This window comes from Ictalurus punctatus, chromosome 10, assembly GCF_001660625.3.
Source record: "Ictalurus punctatus breed USDA103 chromosome 10, Coco_2.0, whole genome shotgun sequence".
NCBI classification, from domain to species: Eukaryota; Metazoa; Chordata; class Actinopteri; order Siluriformes; family Ictaluridae; genus Ictalurus; species Ictalurus punctatus.
Genome location: NC_030425.2, coordinates 26,682,996 through 26,708,078, shown reverse-complemented (window position 1 = coordinate 26,708,078; position 25,083 = coordinate 26,682,996). Strand labels below are relative to the sequence as shown.

Below are 25,083 nucleotides of genomic sequence, written 5' to 3'. Positions count from 1 at the left end.
GTCTCTCTCTTTCTTTCTTTCTTTCTTTGTTAGCCTGCGGTTATCTTTTTCTTTTTTTCTTCTTCTTTTTTCCCCCCTGCATGTTTTCGGCATTCCTTTTTTGCTGGCGATAATACACACTCTCCTCATTCCCCAAACAACTGGTGGCTGTGTGACCGAAGAAGGTCATCTTGACTCGATCACATCTGTAGCAGGACAAGAGGCATTCAGACGTCCGCTACGTGATGAGCCGGGATAGCTCCTCTCCTGGTGTGCTGCCCGCTAAAACAAAAACTCCCACCGCCTTTCCTCTAAACGCGTTCTAATGTTAATCCTCAGGAGCCGGGAGCGGCAACTAATCACGTCTCATCACTCGACTCGGAGAGCGGAACACGGCCAGATCGCTCTGGATTCGTCTTCCCTCGCAGCGAGCGGTCCTCGGCCGGCGTTTCACGTCCGGGTTCCCCCGACGACACCGCGTCCGATGGTTAACGGCGCAATATACAGTACGTCCGACGTTCCAGACGGTGTGAAGCGACGTAAACTATTGAAACAAAAGGCGCTCGATCTGAACTCTCAGCGATGGAAAGGAAAGTGGAGGAAGAACGCGTACGTCTCTGTACAGTGTCACTCCTGCAGTTGAATGATTAGTCGTCATCATGCAGGCTTGGAAAATGAACTTCGGCCTGACCGTGCTTTATTTTTTTATTTTTTTAAACTGTTGAAATTTTGGAAGTAAGTTGATCTTATAAAGACTTTTCGTTCGATGTATAAGAAATAAATACTCAGTGGTGGCGTGCCGCGGTCCGACGCAGTGTTGCTCGTTTTTCTATTTGATCCCACTCATTCCACAGCAGTTTACCAACAATCCCAATTAAATTAAACGATGCGTCACACTCTTTTATCAGTTTATAGTAACAATCACTGTTGCGCTGTTGTGGAACCTCCCTGAAACAGGTTCCTCTTCACACAGACGGCGAAACTCGGGGGTTCCCAAACTTCCGGCCATGACCCCGTGTACTCTCATGGTCGCTCTGATGTACTGTTTCTCCTCTTTTTGTTCTGTTTTGTATCGCAAACGAATCTTCAAAAATATCCATGATGGATTCCGTGTGCTAGTAATTCAGACAAACCTCGCTATTGTAGACTTTTCGACTGTGGACTGCACGAGTATAGTACCGTGTAGTGTCCAATCTCAAACACGTATACTGTTCTAGACTGGTATTGAGTACTAGTACTAACGCGTATTCCTATTATAGGAAGTGTTTGTCTCACGTCACCTCCGAACCCACACACCGCTCTGTTCCGCATAGCAGCCTTCTTGATTTTCGAGATTAGTAAATACCGTTGAATTTACGGTCGGAGTTTTCCCGTTTGAGCCGCAGCTCGTGACGACAGTCACGAGGACGGCGGAACTTTTTAAGAGAGGCCGAGCTCTTTAGCGCGTTCAGCGCGCTAAACGTTTCACAGTTCGAATCGGAAACCTGACGGACGGATACTTTTTGGTCCGGACGTGCTGTCAGAATGGTCTGCACTCATATAGCGCTTTTTTTCCAAAGCGCTTTACACTGTGTCTCATTCACCCGTTCACACACGTATTCACACACCAACGGTAGTAGAGCTGCCATGCAAGGCGCTAACTCGCCATCGGGAGCAACTCGGGGTTCAGTGTCTTGCCCGAGGACACTTCGGCATGTGGAGTCACGTGGGCCGGGAATCGTCGTTATTGTAGAGCTTTATTGTGTCTTGGCCAAATCTTTACGATGATACGCATCTGAATGCTTTAAAAACAAAAACAAAAAAACAACACACCAGAACCGGTTTTTAAAAATACGCTTCAGGAGTGACGCCTGTTCTCTTACACATCTTTCTTTTTTTTTTTTTTTGTACGCGCTGATGAGAAAATTATAACCACCGAGACTGATGGATCGCTCTGAAGCCCTTGGCAGCCTCGCCATGTTTTCGTCTTTTCTCCCCGAGATCCTTTATGAGTGACTCGTCGCTTTGGCGAGTTATAGCACGCCGCGTTTTGTATTTGTTGGGTGATATGTAGTGGATTAAAGCGGCATGCCAGGGATCAAAAGTGCGTGCTTTTTATTAATTTTCTTTTATTACTTGCATGCAGAAACTGGCCCCAGGTGTGAACCAGTTTGCCTACACGTGCGTGCAGGAGCACCCCATCTGGACCAGTCAGCAATTCTGGGAGACCACGTTCTACTCCGAGGTGCAGAACCAGATCAGGGACCTGTACCTCAACGCCCCGGAGGAGAAGCACCTCCTCACAGCTCGACTCAAGGTAATTAAGGAGATCAGGGTTTGCTTGGGGAAAAAAACTACTAATCCGATAAATATATCATGCTTCAACCCGGGATATTCGTTTGTGATGTTATCGTTCGATAAATGTTTCTAGAGATGCGAAGCACCTCGAGGAACTGTCTTGTACCTTGCTCGCTCGCTCGCTGATAATGATGATGAAATGACAGCGCTCCTATGCGGCGCAACAAAATTTGATGAATGAATTTGAGCTGGTGGAAACTGCCACGTAGCTGCAATTGTATATTCATAGTTACTCAGAAACAAGTCTCAGAAACCTGTACATAGCCTGAGAGCTTGACAACCTCTTTCCGGTTTTTCACTTTCTCACGATCTGTCTTTCTGCATGGGGTCCATCAGGATCCAGGTTCCTCTTCGGGTCCGGCCCCCGCCCGATCGGAGCGGACAGCTATGGACCTGGCAGCCGAGCAGCTGCGCGCGTGGCCCGGCCTTAGCAAGGAGAAACAGCTGGAGCTGATAAAGAGCGAAGAGAGCACGGTGTTCAGCCAGGCCATCCACTACGCCAGCCTCATGGTCTACCTGCTCGTGCCTCTGGACGCCAGCAAGAACAAGCTGCTCCGCACGGCTCCGCCTGCAGCCGACTGGGAGAGCTGCAGCAACAGCATCGTCACCAACAGGCAAGGCCTCTAGAGTCGGTGTGTGGTGAAAAACAGTGGCGTTTTCGTTTATTTACAGTCCACCGGTTGTCATTTAAGACGAGTCGCCAGTCTGGAAAGTGGTGATGCAAGTCTGTTAAAATAACTCCCCGACCTCCAGCGGCCAATTAAATCGAATTAAATTAGCCCTATGCTAGAGCCAAGTGTTATTCTAGGGCAGGATCATGCTTCTTTTCCATAAACGAGTCCGTTCTAAGGAAGGCGCTGACAGCTCCCGGGGCGTCGTCTCAACACCGTGTGTATTCTAGAGATCCACTCCTGTGCCATATCCTCTCCACCTCCTCCAGCTGGCGCAGCTGCCGCAGCAGAGTGGGTGAGATCTTCTTCTGATGTTCTGGCCCAGTGCACAGCGAGCACTCAGGCACAACCAAAAACAACAATGCCGGGGAACCCCGGAGCTTTGTAGTCACGATAATACGTGCGACTTTTGGGGAATGTTGCGCATAAAGCGGATAAAGACGAGCCAAATCGATATCTCCAGAGCCAGGTTTTGTTTTCTTTCTTTCTTTCTTTCTTTCTTTTTTTTTCTTTTCTTTTTTTTTTTCCAATCCTTCTTGCCAGGCTGCACAGTAGCCTTTTTGAAAACACATTAGTTCCTCATACACACCGGGAGCTCTCAGCGCTACTAGATTTCTCTTGTACTGGAGCTTAAAGAGCGGACGTGTCGGGTACCTCACTCTCCTAAACCCGAGAGAGCACGGCACATTTTAAACTCGGGCAAACTCTGCTCTTGGCTTTGTGTGAATTTCCATCTGTTCACATAGTTAGCATGTTTTTTGTTTTTTTTTTTTTGTTTTTTCCGCAATTACATCAGTGTTGCTTCCTGAAACGGACGTCGCAGTAAATTTTGCCGTCAGATTATATGCACGGCCAAATTACCGTGGTTTTGTTTGTTTTTTTTTTTGGACTGCTTTTGCTGTATTAAAGGGAGGAAAACATTCTACATTATAGGGAGGAAATAATCTGTTACACTTTTAGCCTCGGGGTTTAAACAGTGTTTACAGTTCAGTCATAAAATCAAAACGCTGGCTAACGCTTGATTTGCACCCTGCGTCGTAAGACCGAGACCTCCGCGTCACGAAGGTCTCGTACGCCGCCAGTTATATTGTAGAAAAAGCGTCACGCTGCCGTTACAGGTCTTTCTCACGATTGCCGTCATAATGTTTGTCGTCACGTGGACGCCCCCCCCTTGTGGATGTTATGACAGCTGTAATAACGCTGAGAAAATGGGTGTTAATAACCACTCTGAAATACTTCGTTTCTTCTAAAAGATTGCAACTTGCACTTTTGTTGGTGCTAAATCTACGGCAGCATAACGGAGCGTATTAATAAGCTACCTATCATTTATCCGTTGTGTAATGTCCTATGCTTTTGTACTTGTAGCTATGAACAAGCAAGTATGTATTCATAAACAAAAGATATGTTTAAGGAAAGAACGTGACGAGGAAAAAGTATTTGGACACTCCAGTATGTGCGTGTGTGTGTGTATGTATGTGTGCATATATATATTTCTAAAGTCATCAAAAACTCTGGAGTAACACAGATGGAACTATGGGAATTATGTTGTGATTAAAAAATCAAAAATCAAAATAATTGAATATTTTCGCATCTTCAGAGTCGACGCCCTTTTTGCCTAGAATTTCCAGAAATGTGTTCTTGGCGTTTTCTCGACTGAATTCTTAAGGAATTTCCCGGAGATGCTTTTTAAACAGGATTAAAGGAGTTCACACCGACGCCGGACTCTTATCGGCTGCTTTTTCGGAATATTTCGCTCCACAGACTTTTGACCGGTAAAGTAAATATATACATATAATCAAGTTCCGCAAAAATCCTCATCAAGTGCAAATTGCTCCTGATGTCGTTATAAAAGACATCGCCATGGCAGCAAGTACTGATCACGTTGAAGGTGAAGGAGCCTCCTAAAGTTCTCAAGGACAACATTAAATAACACCCTAATAGCAAAAGCTGCAGAGTCATAGCTAAGACCAGTATCTCTGTCGGTACATTTGGCAAAGCATGAGCTGCAGAGTCATAGCTAAGACCAGTATCTCTCTCGGTACATTTGGCAAAGCATGAGGGGTTTTATTTTAGAATTGTGACCGTTATAAAACGTGAAGTATATTTCATAACACCAGCCATAAAATTGTTATGTTGTTATAGTACATACCGTATCAAATCGCTATCGTGACAGTCACGAGAACACTCGTGTTATTCACGTTAATCTTTTACACCACGACGTTGTTGAATTCTCCATTCTGATTGGTTAGGAGCTGTCTTCTATAACAGCAGCTCTGACAGGAGTGCAGGTTTATATGAACGCACCGGTTCTAATACGTTATCTTTCCAGCATGTCGTGCAGGCACTTGTGGACACCCCTCATTAGTGCTTAGTACGTTTGCCTCACACCGTCGGCGTCGGGCGTTCGAATCCCGCCTCCGTCCAGTGCGCGTGGAGTTTGCGGGGTTTCCTCCCCCAGTCCAAAGACATGCGTTGTAGGTGGATTGTTATTTTCAGATTGTCCGTAGTGTGTGAACGTGTGTGCGATCGTATCCTGCGACGGGTCGCCCGCTTGTCCCCGTCTCGTGCCCCGAGTTCCCTGAGAAAGGCTCCAGGCTCCACTGCGCAGGATAAGCGGTATAGAAAATGGATGGATTGAAGGAGTCTCCAGTGTTAGCACTTTGTAACAGCTGGAAGTTTTACGACAGGGGAATGTCTTCAGGACAGAGACGTTTGTGTTAGCTTAAGTGTATAAGTGTATCGCTGATCCACCATAAGAGACAACAAGAACTTGTTTCCACAACATTAAATAGACGTATAAAAGAGTATGTTTATTTATTAAATAAGAAAACCTAATTGCTGTGGTTTAAGGGGAATAAAACTCCAGTTTACTGGAAACGTATCAACTCATGCTTCATTACACCCTCCCCATTGTCGATACTGTTTCTATAGCAGCACACCCGCAAGCGGTTTAATCGTTGAAGATGGCACGTTTTATAACATTTTTAATATTGTCACGTCGGTCTAATGAGAATAGACCGTCTCAGGGATAGTACGATTAAATGGTGCGATGTCTATCACAGCATCGCCGGCAGCGTTGCGGAAAGCTTCGACACGGAGAGCGGGTTCGAAGACTCGGAGAACAGCGACATCGCTAACTCGGTGGTGAGGTTCATCGCCCGCTTCATCGACAAGGTGTGCACCGAGAGCGGAGTCACCCAGGACCACATCAAGAACCTGCACAGTATGATTCCAGGTAAAGGAGCTTAAAGGAAAAGATGGTCATGTGTCATAATTATCGCTTCGAGCACAACAGCAACATAATAGACATGTACTGATGTAATGGAATATATAGATGTGTATATATATATATAATATTAATCGTGTGTGTTTAGGCATCGTGGCTATCCAAATGGAGACTCTGGAGGCTGTTCATAGGGAAAGCAGGAGACTTCCACCCATCCAGAAGGTGAGCATGGTGTTCATGTTTTAGAATCGTGATCTATACCGCGTCGTCTCGGCCGTGTCACGTACTGATGTCGAGTTTATCCAGACACTTTCTGTTTTAAAACTCTCAGATCTCTGAGAGTAAATTTCTGGATTTATTACATGCCTGAGCGAGCGTGCTGTACACTCCGCCGGGGGGGAGAAAAACGGGTCTTTTGCAGATCGTTTAAAGTTAAGACCCGGTTCACGTTAATACACTTGAAACACGGATCAGTGGGAGGCCGTTAAAACAGAACGGAACAACACGGACGTGATTATTTGAAGAAACCTGATAGAAGAGTTAATATACTTTTAAGAACTTAACTTGCACGGTCATTCGGTCTTTACTTTGTTTGGTACCTTTTTAGTCATTTGGACTAAACTTTTTTGCTACATTTTTCTCAATGCAAGACTTCAGGCTGGGAATGTGTGCGCAGGATACAAAATACAACATCCCGGGGGCCTCCCGTTATAGGAAAGTAATCAGTGACAGGGTGGTGTGATGAAAAGGAGTTACTTTACAGTTACTCCGAAGTTGATTGTTTTCCTACAACAGCATGTCACGAGGCGTTTTTATTCATGTCCGCCAAGGTTAGGAGTTTATCTTTATTAAAGGACGACACGTCGTACTTTTTATCCATTTATTATTACACCTGATGCTGCGGAATGTCCACGAAACGTGAACCTTGCTTGGAAGGAAAAAGAACGCGGCTCGTCTCATTATCGAGGAACCACACCAAGCGTAAACTCCTCAGTCGGGAAGATGTCGTAAACATTATAGCTTTACATCTGGCTGGTACCGAGTGCTGACACTGGAGACTCCTTCTGTAAATGTTAAATAAACGCCACTTCATCTCAACACAGCTGCACTGGGGGATAATTAGGAGCTTGGTAGAGGCGGTAGAGCGGGTTGTCCGCTAATCGTAGGGTTGGCGGTTCGATTCCCGGCCCACGTGACAACACATACCGAAGTGTCCTTGGGCGAGACACTGAACCCCGAGTTGCTCCCGATGGCAAGTTAGCGCCTTGCGTGGCAGCTCTGCTACCACTGGTGTGTGTGTGTGTGTGAACGGGTGAATGAGAACCAGTGTGAAGCGCTTTGTAGAACCGCTAAGGTTAAAAAAGCACTATATAAGAGCAGTGCAGACCATTTACCTTGATATTTATCATTAGCATGCTATAAAATCGCATCTGTTTCCCCCTGCAAAACCGAGACGCTAGTGATGAACGAGTGTGTTCTAATTTCTCCCGTCTGTCCGTATGCCTGTTCTGACCTCAGCGAGCTGTTTGGGGACGAAGAGAACATGCCGGATCGGCAGAAAGTGATGTGTGCGTTGCAAGGCCAGCAGGGACTCGTAAGGGACCTCATAACGACCTCCGTTTCCGCTGTGTGATGCGAGAGCGCTCAGAGGTTCTTCCAAGGTTCCTGTCATCGCAGCCGTTTCTCCAGCGGTCTCGCAGACCCACGGAGACCGCCGGCTCCGGCTTTCCAAAACCTGAGCTTTTACAAGAGAAGGTCGTTCTTTCCCGATAACCCCGAAATTCTTACAATAGACGAGAGCCTCGTTCGACAAACTCGCCCTTTGCTCTTTTGCTCACATATTTGTTAATGAGCTGGATAGGGACAGAGAACAGAGCGAGCTGCTAGCGCCCGGACGCACACTACCTCTTCAGTGATCTGGACAGTGTAAACATAACCGGATCGTTCGGGCGACGTTATTTACAGACAGCAGAGATCCCGAGCGTTTGAGGTCTCCGAACATGTGGTCCGGGGCGCCGTGAGAACAACTCGACGTCGGACCATACGGATCGAGTCGTGTTTATAAACCGTCCGTGTAAAGTCGCTTTAACGGACAGCATGAACTCTTGGTCCGTGTCTTCACTGAGGAGACCCGTTGTTAAACTCAACAACACCGTCGTGCTAGTCAGGTTATCTTTTTTTTCAGGTTGTAACGTTAATGTGATAAATACTGTGTTTGTTTTTTTCCACTGAAGGCTTGAGTGCTTTTTAATACCGCGATAGATGGAAATCACGTCCTTTTTTTTTTTTTTTTTTTTTTAAATTTTTTTTATTTTTTATATACACACAAGGTTATCATAAGCATTTCTGTCTATCTTTACAGCCAAAGATCCTTCGGCCTACGATGCTCCCCGGAGAGGAGTTGGTAAGCGAGGGGCTGAGGGTTGTCCTGGACGCCGATGGACGCGAGGACGCGACGGGAGGACTTCTGGGAGGGCCTCACGTGCTGCCCGCGGAGGGGGCGCTCTTCCTCACTACCTACCGCATCATCTTCAAAGGCACTCCTCATGATCCTTTAGGTCAGAGCCAACCCTCACCAGCCACTCTCTTATCAGGTTTCTGGAACAATGTGCACTTTGTGGAGGGGTTATCGTGACAGTAGCACTATATTTAGAACATAATGCTGATTATGATACTTACTGCCTTACACTTGTCCTATCTTTACGATGTAGTGTTTATCAACGTGTGTGTGTGTGTGTGTGTGTGTGTTTGAGTAGTCGGCGAGCAGCCTGTGATTAGAAGTTTTCCAGTGTCCACACTGACTAAAGACAAAAAGATCACCGTTCAGATCCAGCTTCAGCAGAACATGCAAGAAGGCCTGCAGCTTAGATCCGCCTCCTTCCAGGTATTACAGTGACAGAAAGGTTGAGAAGTGGTAAAGATTTTGTGTTCAAAATTTTCGTTTTTCCCTTTGTTGATGGATTTTTTAAAAAAACATTTTTTTAAAAATTTTTTTATTTATTTAAAAAAATTTTTTTTTTTTTTTTCCGTGTGCGCAACCTTTTGTTTATACACCAGGGAAATAAGTCACGGTCACACGGGAGTTCCTGCAGGCTGAGACTCACTTTAAAATAGTCTAAATGTTTGGGGTTTTTTAGCATTTAGGGGCGTCTTAAGGGTGGTGTCAATAATTTTACCACACTTTTGAGGAAAACATAGGATCGGATGATTCCACAGGTTAGCCGTTTATTCAGCCTTATAATCTCAAAAGTTCATTTTTGATCATTTTAAACATTTTTCTCTTTTTTTTTGTTGTTGTTTGTTTGTTCGTTTTGCTGATGAATAAGTACCAGGGATGACAGTAATTCTGAACACATAGTATTGGCATGATGACGTGAAGGACGTTCTAATAATAAAGAATCCGAGAACTGGCTTTTCTTCTTCTCGTTATCTTCAGGAAATCTGGATGATATAATACAAATGGAAAAAGATGTGTTGTTTCATCACGTACGGTGTGTCCCCCCCCCCCCCACCCTTCTTATGAGGGGGGCCAATAATTCTGGACTTGAGTACACTACCGGTCAAAAGTTTAGACACACTCATTCTTTCTTTATTTATTTTTTTCCCCCCACATTTTAAAATAATAATAAAGTCATCAAAACTCTGGAGTAACACAGATGGAACTGTGGGAATTATGTTGTGATAATTTTTTTTTTTTTTCTAAAAATCCAAAATAAATCAAAATAATTTCATATTTTAGCATCTTCAAAGTAGACACGCTTTTCGCCGAGAGTTCCCAGAAATGTATTCCTGGCGTTTTCTCTCCCGATTTCTTGAGGAATTTCCCCGAGATGATTTTTAAACAGTATTAAAGGACTTCCCGCCCACGCCGGACTCTTATCCGTTGCTTTCGGAAAACATTTCGCTCCGGGCCGTGCGTTTAAAAAAAAAAAAAAAAAAAAAAAAAAAAAAGAAGAAGAATTTTTTATAAATTAAATGTTAGTTGTCTAATGAAAGAAACGAATACGTCGGCACGATTATATTTTCATCTACGACACGGATTTCACACCTTTAATCACACACCTTCAGATCAAAAGCTTTTTAACATCACGAGAAAGGGTTCGGTCGGGTGTCCACAAACTTTTGACCCGCAGTGTGCATGATCCTTGAATAACTGACGACGGTATGGAACTAATTCGTTTGTGCGATTGACGCACTGAAAGATCTCTGTTTCATAAACTGTGATTATTATGGAGGTGAAATGTAAATATATTTTTTTTATGTAGCTTTATGCTGCGTATAAACCGAGGTACAGACCCATGTGTTGTGTTTTTCTTGTACTATAAAGATTTTATGGCTCATTCCTAACACCGGGCTGCGTATAAAAGCGCGGGTCATTTGGGCCTCTTTGCCCATGTGTGGATGTGAATGTGCTGCGCTGTCTGGGATGCATTATTAGACCTTTATTAAGCACGGCAATCCACTTGGGGGGGCGGGTGGGGGGGCTGGGGTCTCTCTGTATTGTCAGAGCATCCCACTGAAGACTACAGAGATAGAAATGTAAGGGAAATTGTATAGACACAAGGTCACAGAGGCCAGCTATCCCTTCCCTGCAGATCCCCAGGGAACGAAAGGCTTTCCAAACTGACAGCATCTATTTTCGAGCCAGGCCTGTTGTGTGTCTCCAAAAAATTTCCCATTGATTATTTACAGATTGTGGCGTGCCGGCTGCAGCTGAGAAATATTTCTGGCAGTAAACGAAAAATCGAAATGATAAATCTCACTAACGGAACAGTTTTATCATCGAGTAAGAACATTTGTGGACCCGAGTGGGACTGATCATCTGCTGTGATGCCTCTTAGCTGATTAAGGTGGCGTTCGACGAGGAAGTGACCTCTGAAATGGTGGAGATCTTCAGGAAGCACCTGCAGAGGATTCGTTACCCGCAGTCCATCTTCAGCACGTTTGCCTTCGCGGCAGGACAGACGGCTCCGCAGCTTCTCCTGCCCAAGCAGAAGGAGAGGAACACGGGTTTCCGGTCAGTCCAAGTCATAGCAGCTTGAAATAGATGAACGTTTATGTACGGGACGTCTCGGAAAAGGGTGCAAGTGCCCTGAAAAACTCGTTGCACTTTAAGGGGAGAAGGATGTGAACGAGGGATTCGCTTCCGGTTTGCAGTGAAATCGGCTCCACGGCAAGTTTATCTAGATAAACTTTAGCCTTGTGAATTTACGAGCCTTTGAAGCGTGAGCCAAAGAGACAAAAAGAGGTCTCTTCTTTAAAACAACCCAATTGAGGAACTGCTGATTATTAAGTAGAACTCTTGAGTAGAGTAAATTCTGCCTTTTGTATTTTCTTAACAGGGAAAAAAAATAAGTAGCTTGTTTAGGTACATGCTAATAGTGTCAGCGTTTAAAAAACAAAAAACAAAAAACAAAAAAAAAAAAAACATTCAAATTATCACTTTGTTATTGTTTTTGACAGCACGCTCTCCAAAACCATCGTAAAAGGAGCGAAGAGAGCAGGTAAAATCACCATGGGACGTCAGTCCACGCTGCAGAAGAAAAGCGAAAGAGGTACGCGTATGACCTGGAACGAGGACGACGACATCTCGGGTGAGCTGCTTTGAGTCGCTCTGGGTAAGGGGAGGTCAAGGGGTCTGGTCAGAGATCACGACCTAACGCTATCGGTGTGTGTCGCAGTATCGGACGACGGCGAGCCGCCCTCCAGCAGCACTCTGAAGTCCTCGGACAAGTCCACCATGGAGCAGCTGGTGGAGCGTGCCTGCTTCCGGGATTACCAGAGACTGGGTCTGGGCACCATCACCGCCAGCTCCTCACGCTCCAAAAGCGGAGAGCAGTTCCGCGTGACGGCGGTCAACAGACTCTACTCGCTCTGTCGCAGGTCAGAGATCGCTCGTCTGGCTTTGATTAGCTCGCGGATTAAACGGTAGAAGTGATTATCCCCTTCGGAACACTTGGAAATGAGTACGGTGATATTAATAGTAAGAATTAGGCAGACTGTAAACATTGCTTACTTCTCAGGTAAGTAAGATTAATCTGTATAGACCGTTTCAATGACGTAAACAAGAACAAAATGCTTGCACAAGCCCGTTCCTAAAGAATTTCAGGTGGCACCATGTTTAAATGTAAAGCTGAAAGAAAAAAAAAAAAGGTAAATGGCGCACTTATATAGTGCTTTTACACAAAGCGCTTTACACTGTGTTTCATTCACCCATTCACACAGACACTCACACACCAACGGTAGCAGAGCCGCAAGGCGCTAACTCGCCATCGGGAGCAACTTGGGGTTCAGTGTCTTGCCCGAGGACACTCTGAGTCACGTGGGCCGGGAATCGAACCGCCAACCCTATGATTAGTGGACAACCCGCTCTACCACCTGATCCACAGCCGCCCCACTAAAAAAAAAGGGATTTATATAAATAAATACATACATACATACATACATACATACATACATACATACATACATACATACATAAATAAATATATACACACACATATACATGCATATATGCAATTCAAAGAGTTTTTTTTACTTTTTTTGCGGGAAAAAGACTCAAATCGGCGAAATCGCTAAGGCACAGAATAGTTCTGCGCGGTCTTTCAGTGACGTTTGTCTGTAAATGATAGCTTTTAGCTGTGCTCATGTTCGACGCACGTGAATCGAAGAGGCTGAATACGCGTTGTGACGACGTCACGTGACGCTTCTTGACCCAAATCTACAGAAAATCTGCACTAATTTAGAAAAATCGCAAGCCCCTACGAATATCGCGGAGTTTCCTTGTCTTTGCATTCATCCGCCCCTCCCGCCCACCCCCACCCCCCCCCGCCCACCCCCTCCCGACACAAAACCGATCGTGAATTGACTACCCAGTGTGTGTCGTTGCCTTGTTACCTAATACGTTATCTTAGTTCGGATGCTTCCATTTTATTTCTTAGCGGAAAGGTGGGAAATATTTGCTCTTATAATGAATCTACGTTGTGTAAGGTGAAGCTGGACCAAGCAAAACGTTGTCTAAAGCGTACGCAGCGTGGTTCGTCGCTAAGAATGAAGGAGTAGTTGAGAGCTAGCTAGCCGGTTAGCCTTGGCCCGTTTAGAAAACAGCGTCCAGCTTGTATCGTACGGGATTAAAATGCCTGTCAGGCCCTGAAATGGTTTGTTAACGACTTGCATCGGACAACAGTGCCACTCTTAAGAATGTAGTATTTCATTTAAATCGAGATAAAATCCGTTCTGGACTTGACGGACTTGTGCGTCCGGATCAGACACATTAGGGATGATGAAGACCAAGGAAGAAAAAGGACAAAGTATAAAAATGAGTCTTAAGCAGCTTTGCGTTTTTAGATGCTGACATTTTGAGCTGCAGCACTTTGGACCTGTCGGGCTTTCTTTGATAGACACAGTTAAGTCAGGCGTGACGCACAAACCCAAGGAGTGTCTAATCTTTCTTAATTCGTCACTGTTTTACGACAATGATAAACGTTTATCTGAACACGAGATTACTGACCAGTCCGCTGTTCGTCACCGGCGGACTGCAAAAAAAAAACGGAGTGAAATTAAACCTGAATTCAGATAGATGCGGTGTCGTAGACTGATATTAGCCGATCTGCCATCTTCAAATGCAACGCGATGTAAACTTCTTGTCTTTTAACCTTGTACGCTCGGCTGTTTCCCCGTTAATGAAACCACTGGTTTATACCTCTGTGTTGTGCGCAGTTACCCCGGGCTGCTGGTGGTGCCTCAGTCGGTGCAGGACGGCAGTCTACAGAAAGTCGCACGCTGCTACAGACATAACCGGCTGCCTGTCCTGAGCTGGAAAAACCCTCGCACCAAAGCCGTGCTGCTGCGCGCCGGCGGCTTCCACGGGAAGAGCGTAGTGGGACTGTTCAAGTCGCAGAACCCCTCCACGACAGGTGTTTAAACGAATTCCCGTCCACAAGGTTTCATCTCGCTCTCCTTCTTGCATATAGACCGATGTAGGATTGTTAGAACTCTGCGTCCACACAGACGAGTGACATAATTCCATGGCTACCTTCATTGGGCATTCGTAACACGTTCATAAGCATCGCATAAACCTTTTAGTCAACATCCAAGATACGCAGTCTTTATGAAGCATGTAGAGAGAAGAAACCGCAAGTGTTATAGTATCTGTATTTTATTTTTCAAATGTCCTACATGTACTCGTGCCTCTCTCGCTCACTCTCTCTCTCTCTCTCTCTCTCTCTCTCTCTCTCTCTCTCTCTCTCTCTCTCTCCACCTTTCCTTTTATTTTTCACTCCCTTTTCTCTCCATCTCTCCCTCCATTTCACCATCTCTTTCTCTCGGTCGCTCTCTCTCTCTCTCTCTCTCCACCTTTCCTTTTATTTTTCACTCTCTTTTTTTCTCCATCTCTCCCTCCATTTCACCATCTGTTTCTCTCTCTCTCTCCACCTTTTCTTTTATTTTTCACTCTCTTTTTTCTCCATCTCTCACTTCATTTCACCATCTGTTTCTCTCTTTCTCTCTCTCTCTCTCCACCTTTTCTTTTATTTTTCACTATCTTTTTTCTCCATCTCTCACTCCATTTCACCATCTCTTTCTCTGTTTTTCTCTCTCTCCACCTTTCCTTTTATTTTTCACTCCATCATTTTTCTCCGTCTCTCTCTCTCTCTCTCTCTCTCTCTCTCTCTCTCTCTCTCTCTCTAGCTCCTGTCTCTTCGTCCGAGTCGTCCAGTAGTCTGGAACAGGAGAAGTACCTGCAGGCCATCCTCAGCTCCATCCCTGTCTACTTCAAATCCAACGGCAGCAACACACTGTCCAACCGCTCCCTCATCGGTCTTTCTCCAGGTACACCACTCTCAGAACCTCCGATCCGTTTTCCGACGAGCCCTCGTCCCGAGACGTTCGTACCCATTTTCTGCCCTTATTTATTTATTTATTTAGTCGTCCCCGTTTCATCGAGTCTTATCTCCGTGCTCCTTCCTCTCCTCTCCCAAACTGTTCTTTATATTTATGGGTCTGAGCTGCGGAGGAACTAAAGCACAATGCGTGCGTTTACGTAAGAGGAACAGGGACACAATAAGGTCACCTCGAATCCATCTTACTGCTCTAGCTCATTCGGAGAGAACAACCTGCATCATCATCAACATCGTCATCGTCATCATCAGCGAAGTGTTTAGCATGTAATGGGCACGGTTCCTGCGAGATTTCAGACAAACATCAGAGATATTGTCCGTAACGGCTAAGAACCGAGTTTGCTTTTAAATCAGCTTTCTGAATCAGTTTGAAGTGGTGCTGTATTATCATATTCATTATCATCATTATTCCCCCCCCCCCCCCCCCCCCCCCGTTTTCTCGACCGATTTCTTGAGGAATTTCCCCGAGATGCTTTTTAAACAGCATTAAAGGAAGTTCACACCTACGCCGGACACGTATCGGCTGCTTTTCGGAAACGTTTCGCTCCGAGTCGTCCGTTTAAAATACATTTTTTTGGTAAATAAAATGTCGGTTTTCTAATGAAGGAAACGAATCCGTCGGCACGATTATATTTTTGTCTACGACACCGATTTCGAACCTTTAATCACACGCCTTCAGATCAAAAGGGCTTTAAAGATCACGAGAAACGGTTCAGTCGGGTGTCCACAAACTTTTGACCGGTAGTGTACATTGGAGAAAACGATTTTTCTCTCTACTCTTTTCTAAAACAGAGCCGTCAGACGTTTTGCCTCGAGAAGCCTAATTTACCCCCAATTCTGTAGATTACCCTACTATAAAATGTCTTCAAGGCCACTTCATTTCAAGCATTAGTACACGCCAGACTGTTTTCTCGGAAAAGAGAAGCGCAGTCGTGAAGAGGGAAAGTGAAAAATCCCCGGGAATGCAACTTTAATGTGTGCCGAAGGATTAGAAAGATAAGGCAATAGGTGGTGTTTATTTACTTAGCTGTCTTCCGCTGCGACGACTCGGTGTGTATTAAACCAGTGAAACGAGAGCCGGAGACGCTATCGTTTTGGTTTCGGTTTCGAAATGACGCCGGCCCTGAACAAGAGCCTCTGTACAGATTTGCAGAGCTACGTGACCCGTTTCATGCAGGATCTTATTCAGATTATACGCCTAGAAACGAAAGTATCGAGGCACTCGAGACGGAGGTCCGGGGGACGTGTTTTTGACCTCTCGCCAATCCTAAACATTAAACTGTATTCGAAGCACCGATTTTAAAGCAGTTAAAACGCCGTACGGTCGTGTTTTGAATGTCACGAGCTCCTTTTTAAACTATCACACGTGCAGTAGAAATAAAAGCCTTCTCACGAGTCTCATCAGTAAAATCACAAACCCATTCCTGCAAACCGAATGTCTTTCACAGCAACTGAAAGAAGGACTTCCAGAATACCAAAGATGGTTCCTGTCCACTTGGATATTTCTTTCTCCAACAGTTTTACCAGAGGAGGTGAGTGTGTCACGACACGACCGGCTGCTTTCATTAGCCCGGACTTAAGAGCTTTCATTTTATTTTATCGCTTCAGAACCTCTAGTTAGGTTTCAGCTGTTTGAAAAGTCTATGACCGCACACACATTTAGTTCGTGCACACTGTGTTGACTTTGGCCTGCTGTGAACGCTCAACAGATGTTTGTGAGAACAGTTTTCGAAGTAAGGAGTAAAAAGCTGCCATAGGAAAATAATCAGCAACGTTGGAGGTGTGATTATGTCCCGAAGCGTTTTTTTATAACTTTTATACCACGGCAGTTTGCCAATTAAAGAATATCACGGCACAATCCGTCCTGAAGACTCGAACGTGTCGCGGTCCGCCGTTACAGACGGTCACAAACCGAGCGCCGACACTGGAGACTCCTTCCAAACACGCTAAACGAACATCTGCATGTGAAGGATTGCAGCTGTGATTCGCGTCGCGAGCAGAACTAATGGCGGAGGCGCTGATAGAAAATTACAATCAAGAATTCGAAACGTGGAATTCGTCGACGGTCGTGTTCTCGTCTAATAGTTTCCTTTCAATGAAACGTCGATCCATCTGGAGTAAGACCGTGGAGCGAAACCTTGGGGGTTTCGCTAGATTATCGCCGACAGGGTTGTAATGCGGTTTAAACGCGGCTGCTGCGAGCGATGACTCACGCGTCAGCACTCAAACCCATGCCTTTTCCTTTCTGAAAAAATAATGTACCATTGCTTCATCAGCAGGTGCGACCATTTAGAGCGCAGTCCAATTACAGAGAGGCACTTCCAATGTCTTGAACTTTTCAGAAATGTGGAATTGCGTCACTTCGCACGATGTCATGGATCATCGGCGTGTAGCGACCGGTGCCGAGGTGTGACGGCTCAAGTCAGAGTAGAAGCAATAAGGAAACCATTGAGCCATGACTGCAGCTGTAAGGTGTAATAATAGGGGGGGAAAAAAACAAACAAGGTCATGAGTATGGTACTTGAGTTAGATTTCTTCTTGTGAACATTGTGAATTTAACCCTCATTTTCATCCATCTCTCAACCATTTTGATTAACGTGTTTTAAAGGAATATCCCCCCCCCCCCCCCCCCCCAAACCTAACCTCTATGCACTTTATCTGTAATGACTGTGTGATTGCCACAGATGTGAACTTTGGTGGGATTTATTTTTGTACTGAGGGGAAAGGAATCCAAGCTTATTATAATTGGAAGTCTAAGGAGGGAAGTTGGTTATCTAAAAAAAAAAATATATGTATATATACACACACACTACATTTTCACTGGAACAATAAAGGTGTCAAGGTGTGACTGGAATGTAAGAAAGTCTTAGCAAAGCTGAGTTTTATCAACTCTCTTCTTCCCCCTGAAAAAGTAGTTCCAACTCTCAAAAGGACTAGTTATAGATATAAATACAATGCCGTCCACTAATATTGGCACCCTTGGTAAATATGAGCAAAGGAGGCTGTGAGAAATTCTTTATTGTTTAACCTTTTGATGGTTTTTTATAAAATTACAAAAATACTCCGCTCTCATGGATATCAAACAATTGCGAACAAAACATAGGTTTATCAAAAAAAAAAATGAATCTATGTTAAATATAGGTGTGCAACAATTATTGGCAATTATTTTAGTCAATATTTTGTGCTACCTCACTTTGCCAAGATAACAGCTCTGAGTCTTCTCCTATGACGCCTGATGAGGTTGGAGAATACATGGCGAGGGATCTGAGAGTGTTCCTCCATGCAGAATCTCTCCAGATCCTTACATTCCGAGGTCCACGCTGGTGGCCTCTCCTCTTCAGTTCACCACACAGGTTTTCTATGGGGTTCAGGTCAGGGGACTGGGATGGTCATGGCAGGACCTTGATGTTGTGGTCAGTAAACCATTTCTGTGTTGATTTTGATGATGTTTTGGATCATCGTCCTGCTGGAAGATCCAACCACGGCCCATTTGAAGCTTTCTGGTGGAGGCAGTCAGGTTTTCCTTTAATATCTGTTGATATTTGAGAGAGTCCATGATGTCATGTCAAAATGTCCAGGACCTCTGGCAGAAAAACAGCCCCAAAACATTAAAGAGCCACCTCCATATTTAACTGTGGGCATGAGGTACTTTTCCATATGGCTACCGCTCTGTGTGCCGAAACCACCTCTGGTGTTTATTGCCAAAAAGCTCTATTCTGGTTTCATCTGACCGTAGAACCCGATCCCATTTGAAGTTCCAGTAGTGTCTGGCAGACTGAAGACGCTCGAGTTTGTTTTTGGATGAGAGTAGAGGCTTTTTTCTTGAAGCCCTTCCAAACAACTTGTGGTGATGTCGGTGACTTCGGATTGTAGTTTTGGAGACTTTCTGACCCCAAGACACAACAAACTTCTGCAGTTCTCCAGCTGTGGTCCTTGGAGACTTTTAGCCACTCGAACCGTCCTCTTCACAGTGCAACAATATAGACACGCGTCCTCTTCCAGGTCGATTCATAACATTTCCAGTCGACTGGAACTTCTTAATTATTGCCCTGATGGTGGAAATGGACATTTTCATTGCTTGTGCTATTTTATTATAGCCACGCCCCACTTTTGTGAAGCTCAACAACCTTTTGCCGCACGTCACAGCTACATTCCTTGGTCTTACCCATTATTATGAATGACTAAGGGAATTTGGCCTACGTGTTCCCTCATATTTCTACCCCTGTCAAACAGGAAATCATGGTTTAACAATTTCCCGTTCCTAGTCACCCAGGTGTACAAAAACATATATAAAACATCAATTGGAATATACGTCAAATATATTTTTCTCTGAATTTATAGGGGTGCCAGTAATTGTTGCACACCTATATTTAACAAAGATGATTTTTTTTGTTGATAAACCGGTGTTGTGTTTGCAATTGTTTGATATTCAAAAGGTTCAACAATAAAGATCATTTTTCACAGCCTTCTTTGCTCATATTTACCAAGGGTGCCAATATTAGTGTAGTTTTTTTTTTGAGCACACAAGGCGTTGGAAACATTCCTTTGAGCTTCTGGTCCACGTTGACATGATTGCGTCATGTATTTGCTGCAGATTTGCCAAGAACCCTGAACTTGTCATGTTCATGGAACCGGTTTGAGAAGACCTTGTGACTTGGCGCGTTATCATGCTGTAAGTCGCTATTATTCGCTCCGTATTAACGCCCGTGGTTTTGCACTATGACGTTTGACATGCGCGCACGGGAGACGTGGTCAGGTATCGGCATACCTTTTGGCCATGTAGCGTGAGGTTGATAGATTGCGTCCATAAGGCGATCCACGTGATCGACGATACTCGGACATCACGTGGCATTCGGACGACGCTCGAAAGGGCCCGATATGTGCTCAGAAAACTTTCCTCACACCATTAAACCACCACTACGATGTCAGAGAGGAAACTGAGATTCAATGGAGTTGAATCAAATGTTCAGAGGTCCAGTTTGTGTAGCATCAGATTCCTGTTCAGAGACAAGAGTGGAACCCGGTGTGGTCTTCAGCTGTTGTTGCTCATCCATTGATTGGCGCATGACTGGCCGGATTGGATAATCGAACAGAAGAGCAGGTGTACAGGTGTTCTTATTGAAATATCCGTGAATCCAGAGCTTAATTTCTATGGAAATCTTTTCAGGAAAGATACTTCTAGTAAAGAACGTGTCATTCCTACTGACATTTTATTGCTAGAGTTATACAGCTGTCCTTAGACTTCCATTACACATGAGTTTGGAGGGTGTGTTTTTGTTTTTGTAGTGTGATTTTTTTTTTTTTTTTTTTTCTCCACTTGATGCTGTTTCTCTGTGCTTCCCACTCTCTCTCTCTCTCTCTTTCTCTCTCTCTATGCATCTTTAATCTACCAGTACTTGGGTACAAGGACAAACTTTTCACTCACACAAACCAAGCTAAAGGGAGACTCCACAATCAAGGTATAGTCCCTCTTTAACTAATCTGCTCATCTTTTTTCCCCTCATAACACATTTCCCTCAGTCAGGTCACGGTTGACTTCCCTAACCCCAGTTCTGTAGAGTTCACCGTGTCATCTCGGCCCACCGCAAACCTCACCGACGTCCTCAGTTCCCCTCGGTAAGCGTACAGCGGGCACTTAGGACTCGGGTCGTTTTGTGGCGTGTAGGAGCAAATCTGTGCTGACTCGAGAACAGCGTCCTGTGGTCTTCTGGTTTATGATTGTCGGGACATTCCGGCTGAGGACAGCAATTTGAGCGAGCTTTGGTATTCGCTGTTAACCTTGCAAGCAGATGGGAGATCATTTAGGGCTCCGAGGGTGAAACAGAACTTCATTTCTAGCACAGGCAATCTAATCTCGGAGTTAAAAAAAAATGCATGGTAAATTCATTATGCTGATCGGATGCTGAGGTAACAAACACGGTACCTCGCTCTTACTTTTTCCTCCTTCCTTCCTTCCTTCGTTTGTGAAAAAGTCTTTAACTTTGTCACTGTCTGATACCTAATACGCATCCCTCTTTTGACAAAAGGCGTGTGGGCGAGCCTGCGCTCCAGCAACAGGTTCAGCCAACACCTCTCTACAGCCGACGTAGGGGCACGGCTGGCAGGCAAGGATCCGACGCCCCCTGCAGGAATCGAAAGCCTCCAGACGCAGCTCCTCAAGCACCAAGCGGCTCTCTACATCTTCGGAGAAAAGTCTCACCTCAGGGTACGGACTCTGTGCCGATCGTGTTTTTGTTTTCAGCGACTTTAAACGAAGGCGTAAGGTTTACTCGGATGGGGTTGCGTGAAGTCCCGGGGTGATTTAAACGTTTTACGGTCGACGGTGTCGGTGTTCTCGTCCTCCTCCCTTGAAGGTGGGCTGATCGCTTTCAGCCCCTCCATGACAGAGCCATCTCTCTTGCATCAGAGCATTATTTTTGTCTGCTGCTAGTCACCAAATTCAGTCATTTCTGTGCACATAAATGAAAAAGATTGGGGTCTGCAAAGCATAGCCAGGGGGTCTGCCATTTTCTCACTTCTGAGTAGATAGAATATCATCATACACATTTAAATAATGTCCCTAATTTTTGGTTTGTCATAAATCTGTAAGGACTGGGTGGTCTGTTTTTTTTTTTGTTTTGTTTTGTTTTTTTAAATGAAAGGAGTTCCTGGTAGTAAAAAAAAAAAAAAAAGAAGAAGTTTTAGAAACGGTCCTTTTAAAAAGCTTCCTAGCAACGTGTCAAACAATTTTTCCTCAGAAGTAAAAAAAAAAACAAAAAAACATGGGGAAAGTATACGCTAAGGATATCTACAGGTAGTGTAGATATCAAGCCTGATTTTATTTCCATGTATGGCACAATATCGTGATCCTTGTAAAAAAAAAAAAAATAAATAAATAAAAAAGTACAGTATGAGTCACTAATCTGATCGTACCACCATGTGTAACACAAATCATGCGGGCTCAAAGGAAAGTAAAGCCGCTCGAAACGCCCCACCTCTATTCATCGTCATTCAGGTATTTGCAAATATTTTATTACAGTAAAGCGGGGGGGGGGGGGGGGGGGGGGTGTTTTGGATGGGGTACGGTGGCTTACTGGCTAGCATGTTTCCCTCACATCTCCGGGGTTAGCGGTTCGAATCCCGCCTCTGCCCTGTGCGCGCGGAGTTCGCATGTTCTCCCCGTGCTTTAGAGCTTTCCTCCTCCAGTCCAAAGTCATGCGTTGTAGGCTGATTTGTATCTCTGAATTGTGTGAACGGGTGTGCGATTGTGCCCTGCGATGGCTTGGCACCCCCATCTTGTACCCCGAGGTCCCTGGGATAGTCTCCAGGCTAGCGAAAATGGATGGACGTGGATTTTACAACAAGCGTCACGACAAGAAGCCCCGAGTCCGAATAAGGCTTTAGGATTTAGGTTTACAGTTAGTTAACAGTCGCTGTCGATTAACGTTCCACAGCACTGGACTGGATCTCATCACTTTGGCCTTGAAGTGCATTTTTCCAGATAATAATAAATCTGCTATCTGATAAAAGATACTAATATCTGGTTATAAAGAGAGCTGATTTGATCAATACGATTCCCCTATTTTGGCTAAAACTGTATTACATTTGGAGCAGAGAGAGAGAGCTACTATCACGCTTATGCACGATTAATCGTGTGTTTTCTGGCCTGCTGATTTCACATAAATTAATATTCGGATCAGCATTCATGCAGACCGAGTTCTTGGCTGCTTTTGCGGTTCGGGTTGTTTTATTTTATTTATTTTATTTGTTGTTTTTTTTGTGCATACTTTTCATGCTCTGTATATTATAGAGGTCGTTTCATTTTCTACGATCCACGGAGCATGAACGATAATTACTCCGCATTATCCTGCCGATTGCAAAGCTCGTATTTCTACAGACACGGTTCAGAAGGTTATTACTCATCACACTGTGCAAATGTCAAGAACTTCTCTGAAACAGACTCCGCGATGGCGTTCTAAGCGATCCGAGACCGCCAACGTCAGCCAAAGATTTCTCGCACGAGCCGAGACGGCTAATTCAGATCGAACGTCGTGAAGTGTCGTTCAAAATCTTTTTAAAAAATAAATAAATAACCAGCAACCTGTGTTTAGACTTGCACACCGTGTGTGGTTTTTTTCTCCCCGCTTTCTAAACGGGTTAAGACCGAGCTTTGACTTTTTCAGGGCTTCAAGCTGGACTCCCTGCTGAACTGCGAGCTGGTACCGGTCGAGTTTGCGGACACGCGGCAGACCAAAGCCGCCTTCAAAAAATTGCTGCGGGCGTGCGCTCCCAGCGCCTCGTCTACCGACTCCAACGAAACGTTCCTCAAAGCCCTGGAGGAAAGCGAATGGATCTTGCAGGTGAGTTTGTTTTGAGGTTTTTTTAACATCAGTTCATTCTTTGCTACGCAGGCCTTGATGTAAACAAATGCACTGGACCTTAACTGGGTTCGTTTCTTTCCCACTTTGGAGGACACGCGTACAGAGTGTGTATAATATAGTCTGTAGTGTGTGTGTGTGTTTTCCCACCTCGTGTTCCTGGGAAAGGCTCCAGATCCTTTGTGAACCTGACCAGGATAAAGTCCTCACTGAAGACTGAACGAATGAATATTTATAATTTGTCAGATTTATTGTATTGTAGCTAAGTATGATCCTGTGGCTCCGCCTAGCTCGACTCCTCCCCGATTTAACCCCTGTTTATATATCGTGTCAAAAACGAGCACTTTTTATTCTCTAACAGAACTGATTGATGAAACGGCGTTCCTGTGAGAACGGACCCTTTTTTCCGCTGCCGCGACTTTGACCCCCTTCACAGAGCGCTTCCTGTGGTTCGCTTTCCCCAGGGAAATGATCCGACACAAAGATGGGAACTTAGCACACTCAGAACCATGCCCCCGAAGACCTCTTGATCCGAGAACCCCCTCCCCTCATCGTTGCCCCTCGTGCACCAGAACAATATTATCTGCGAGGCTGTTTGCCAAGCGAGCTCGTTTATCCGAGTCAGCAGTGAACTCTGCCTGTACCTAGCTGACCGTGACAGTAAATATGCAGGAACTGCTAAACATAGAGTCCGAGATTAAACCTGATGTTCTGCTGATGTGTTTGTGTGTGTCACAGCTGCACAAGCTGCTCCAGCTGGCCCTCATCCTAGTGGAGCTGTTGGACAGCGGGTCTTCGGTGTTGCTGAGTCTGGAAGACGGCTGGGACGTCACCACGCAGGTGAGACTCCGTCCTCGCACCTTCATCACTCCTGTTCTTGTTCGCCGTCAGGGCAGCGTCTTTACACCCCCATCCGCTGCGGTTAGGATCGGACCGGACCGGACCGGACCGACCTGGTCCGAGGTGTTTTCGTGTAGCTGCGGTTTTAAGAGATGTTTCTCACATTCTTACCGGCTGAGCTCAGATGTTCCAGGGATAAACGAGCGCAGCGTTATTAGCTGAGGGTGAAGCGCGTCCTCAAATCCGTCTTCCCCTGGGCTTGTAAAGTGAAGCTATGCAGAGTGGGCACAGGGAGAGAGCGTGCCCATGCCAGAGCACACCGCTTTCTCGCTCTCTCTCTCTCTCCCTCTCTCTTTATACCTGTTTCTCTCTCTCTCTGTGTCTCTCTCTCTCTCTCTTTATAACTGTTTCTCTCTCTCTCTGTGTCTCTCTCTCTTTATACCTGTTTCTCTCTCTCTCTCTCTCTCTCTCTCTGTGTCTCTCTCTCTTAATATCTGTTTCTCTCTGTGTCTGTCTCTCACTTTCTACTTTCTCTCAGACTGTCTCACTCTTTCTCCTTTCTCTCAGACTGTCTGTCTCGCTCTTTCTCCTTTCTCTCAGACTGTCTGTCTCGCTCTTTCTCCTTTCTCTCAGACTGTCTGTCTCGCTCTTTCTCCTTTCTCTCAGACTGTCTGTCTCGCTCTTTCTCCTATCTTCCTCTCACTTTATATCTGTTTCTCTCTGTCTCTCATTCTCCTTTCTCTCAGACTGTCTGTCTCTCTTTCTCCTATCTCTCT

General features: G+C 45.1%; 1 protein-coding gene across 4 annotated transcripts in view; it reads left to right on the top strand.

The window, feature by feature from the left end:
- Nucleotides 1–25,083, top strand: part of sbf2 (SET binding factor 2) — a 124,156-nt gene that overhangs the window by 82,250 nt on the left and 16,823 nt on the right. For 2 of the 4 annotated variants that reach the window (XM_047157933.2, XM_017478115.3), the window contains 16 exons: nucleotides 2,105–2,275; nucleotides 2,653–2,930; nucleotides 6,050–6,222; nucleotides 6,362–6,435; nucleotides 8,576–8,771; nucleotides 8,970–9,097; nucleotides 11,055–11,230; nucleotides 11,677–11,807; nucleotides 11,895–12,096; nucleotides 13,933–14,129; nucleotides 14,902–15,042; nucleotides 16,559–16,642; nucleotides 20,504–20,569; nucleotides 21,137–21,315; nucleotides 23,273–23,449; nucleotides 24,206–24,307. In XM_047157933.2, coding sequence (XP_047013889.1) covers nucleotides 2,105–2,275; nucleotides 2,653–2,930; nucleotides 6,050–6,222; nucleotides 6,362–6,435; nucleotides 8,576–8,771; nucleotides 8,970–9,097; nucleotides 11,055–11,230; nucleotides 11,677–11,807; nucleotides 11,895–12,096; nucleotides 13,933–14,129; nucleotides 14,902–15,042; nucleotides 16,559–16,642; nucleotides 20,504–20,569; nucleotides 21,137–21,315; nucleotides 23,273–23,449; nucleotides 24,206–24,307 — 2,475 coding nt within the window. The remainder of the gene's footprint in view (nucleotides 1–2,104; nucleotides 2,276–2,652; nucleotides 2,931–6,049; nucleotides 6,223–6,361; nucleotides 6,436–8,575; nucleotides 8,772–8,969; nucleotides 9,098–11,054; nucleotides 11,231–11,676; nucleotides 11,808–11,894; nucleotides 12,097–13,932; nucleotides 14,130–14,901; nucleotides 15,043–16,558; nucleotides 16,643–20,503; nucleotides 20,570–21,136; nucleotides 21,316–23,272; nucleotides 23,450–24,205; nucleotides 24,308–25,083) is intronic. The other 2 variants (XM_017478116.3, XM_047157934.2) reach the window with 2 other exon arrangements.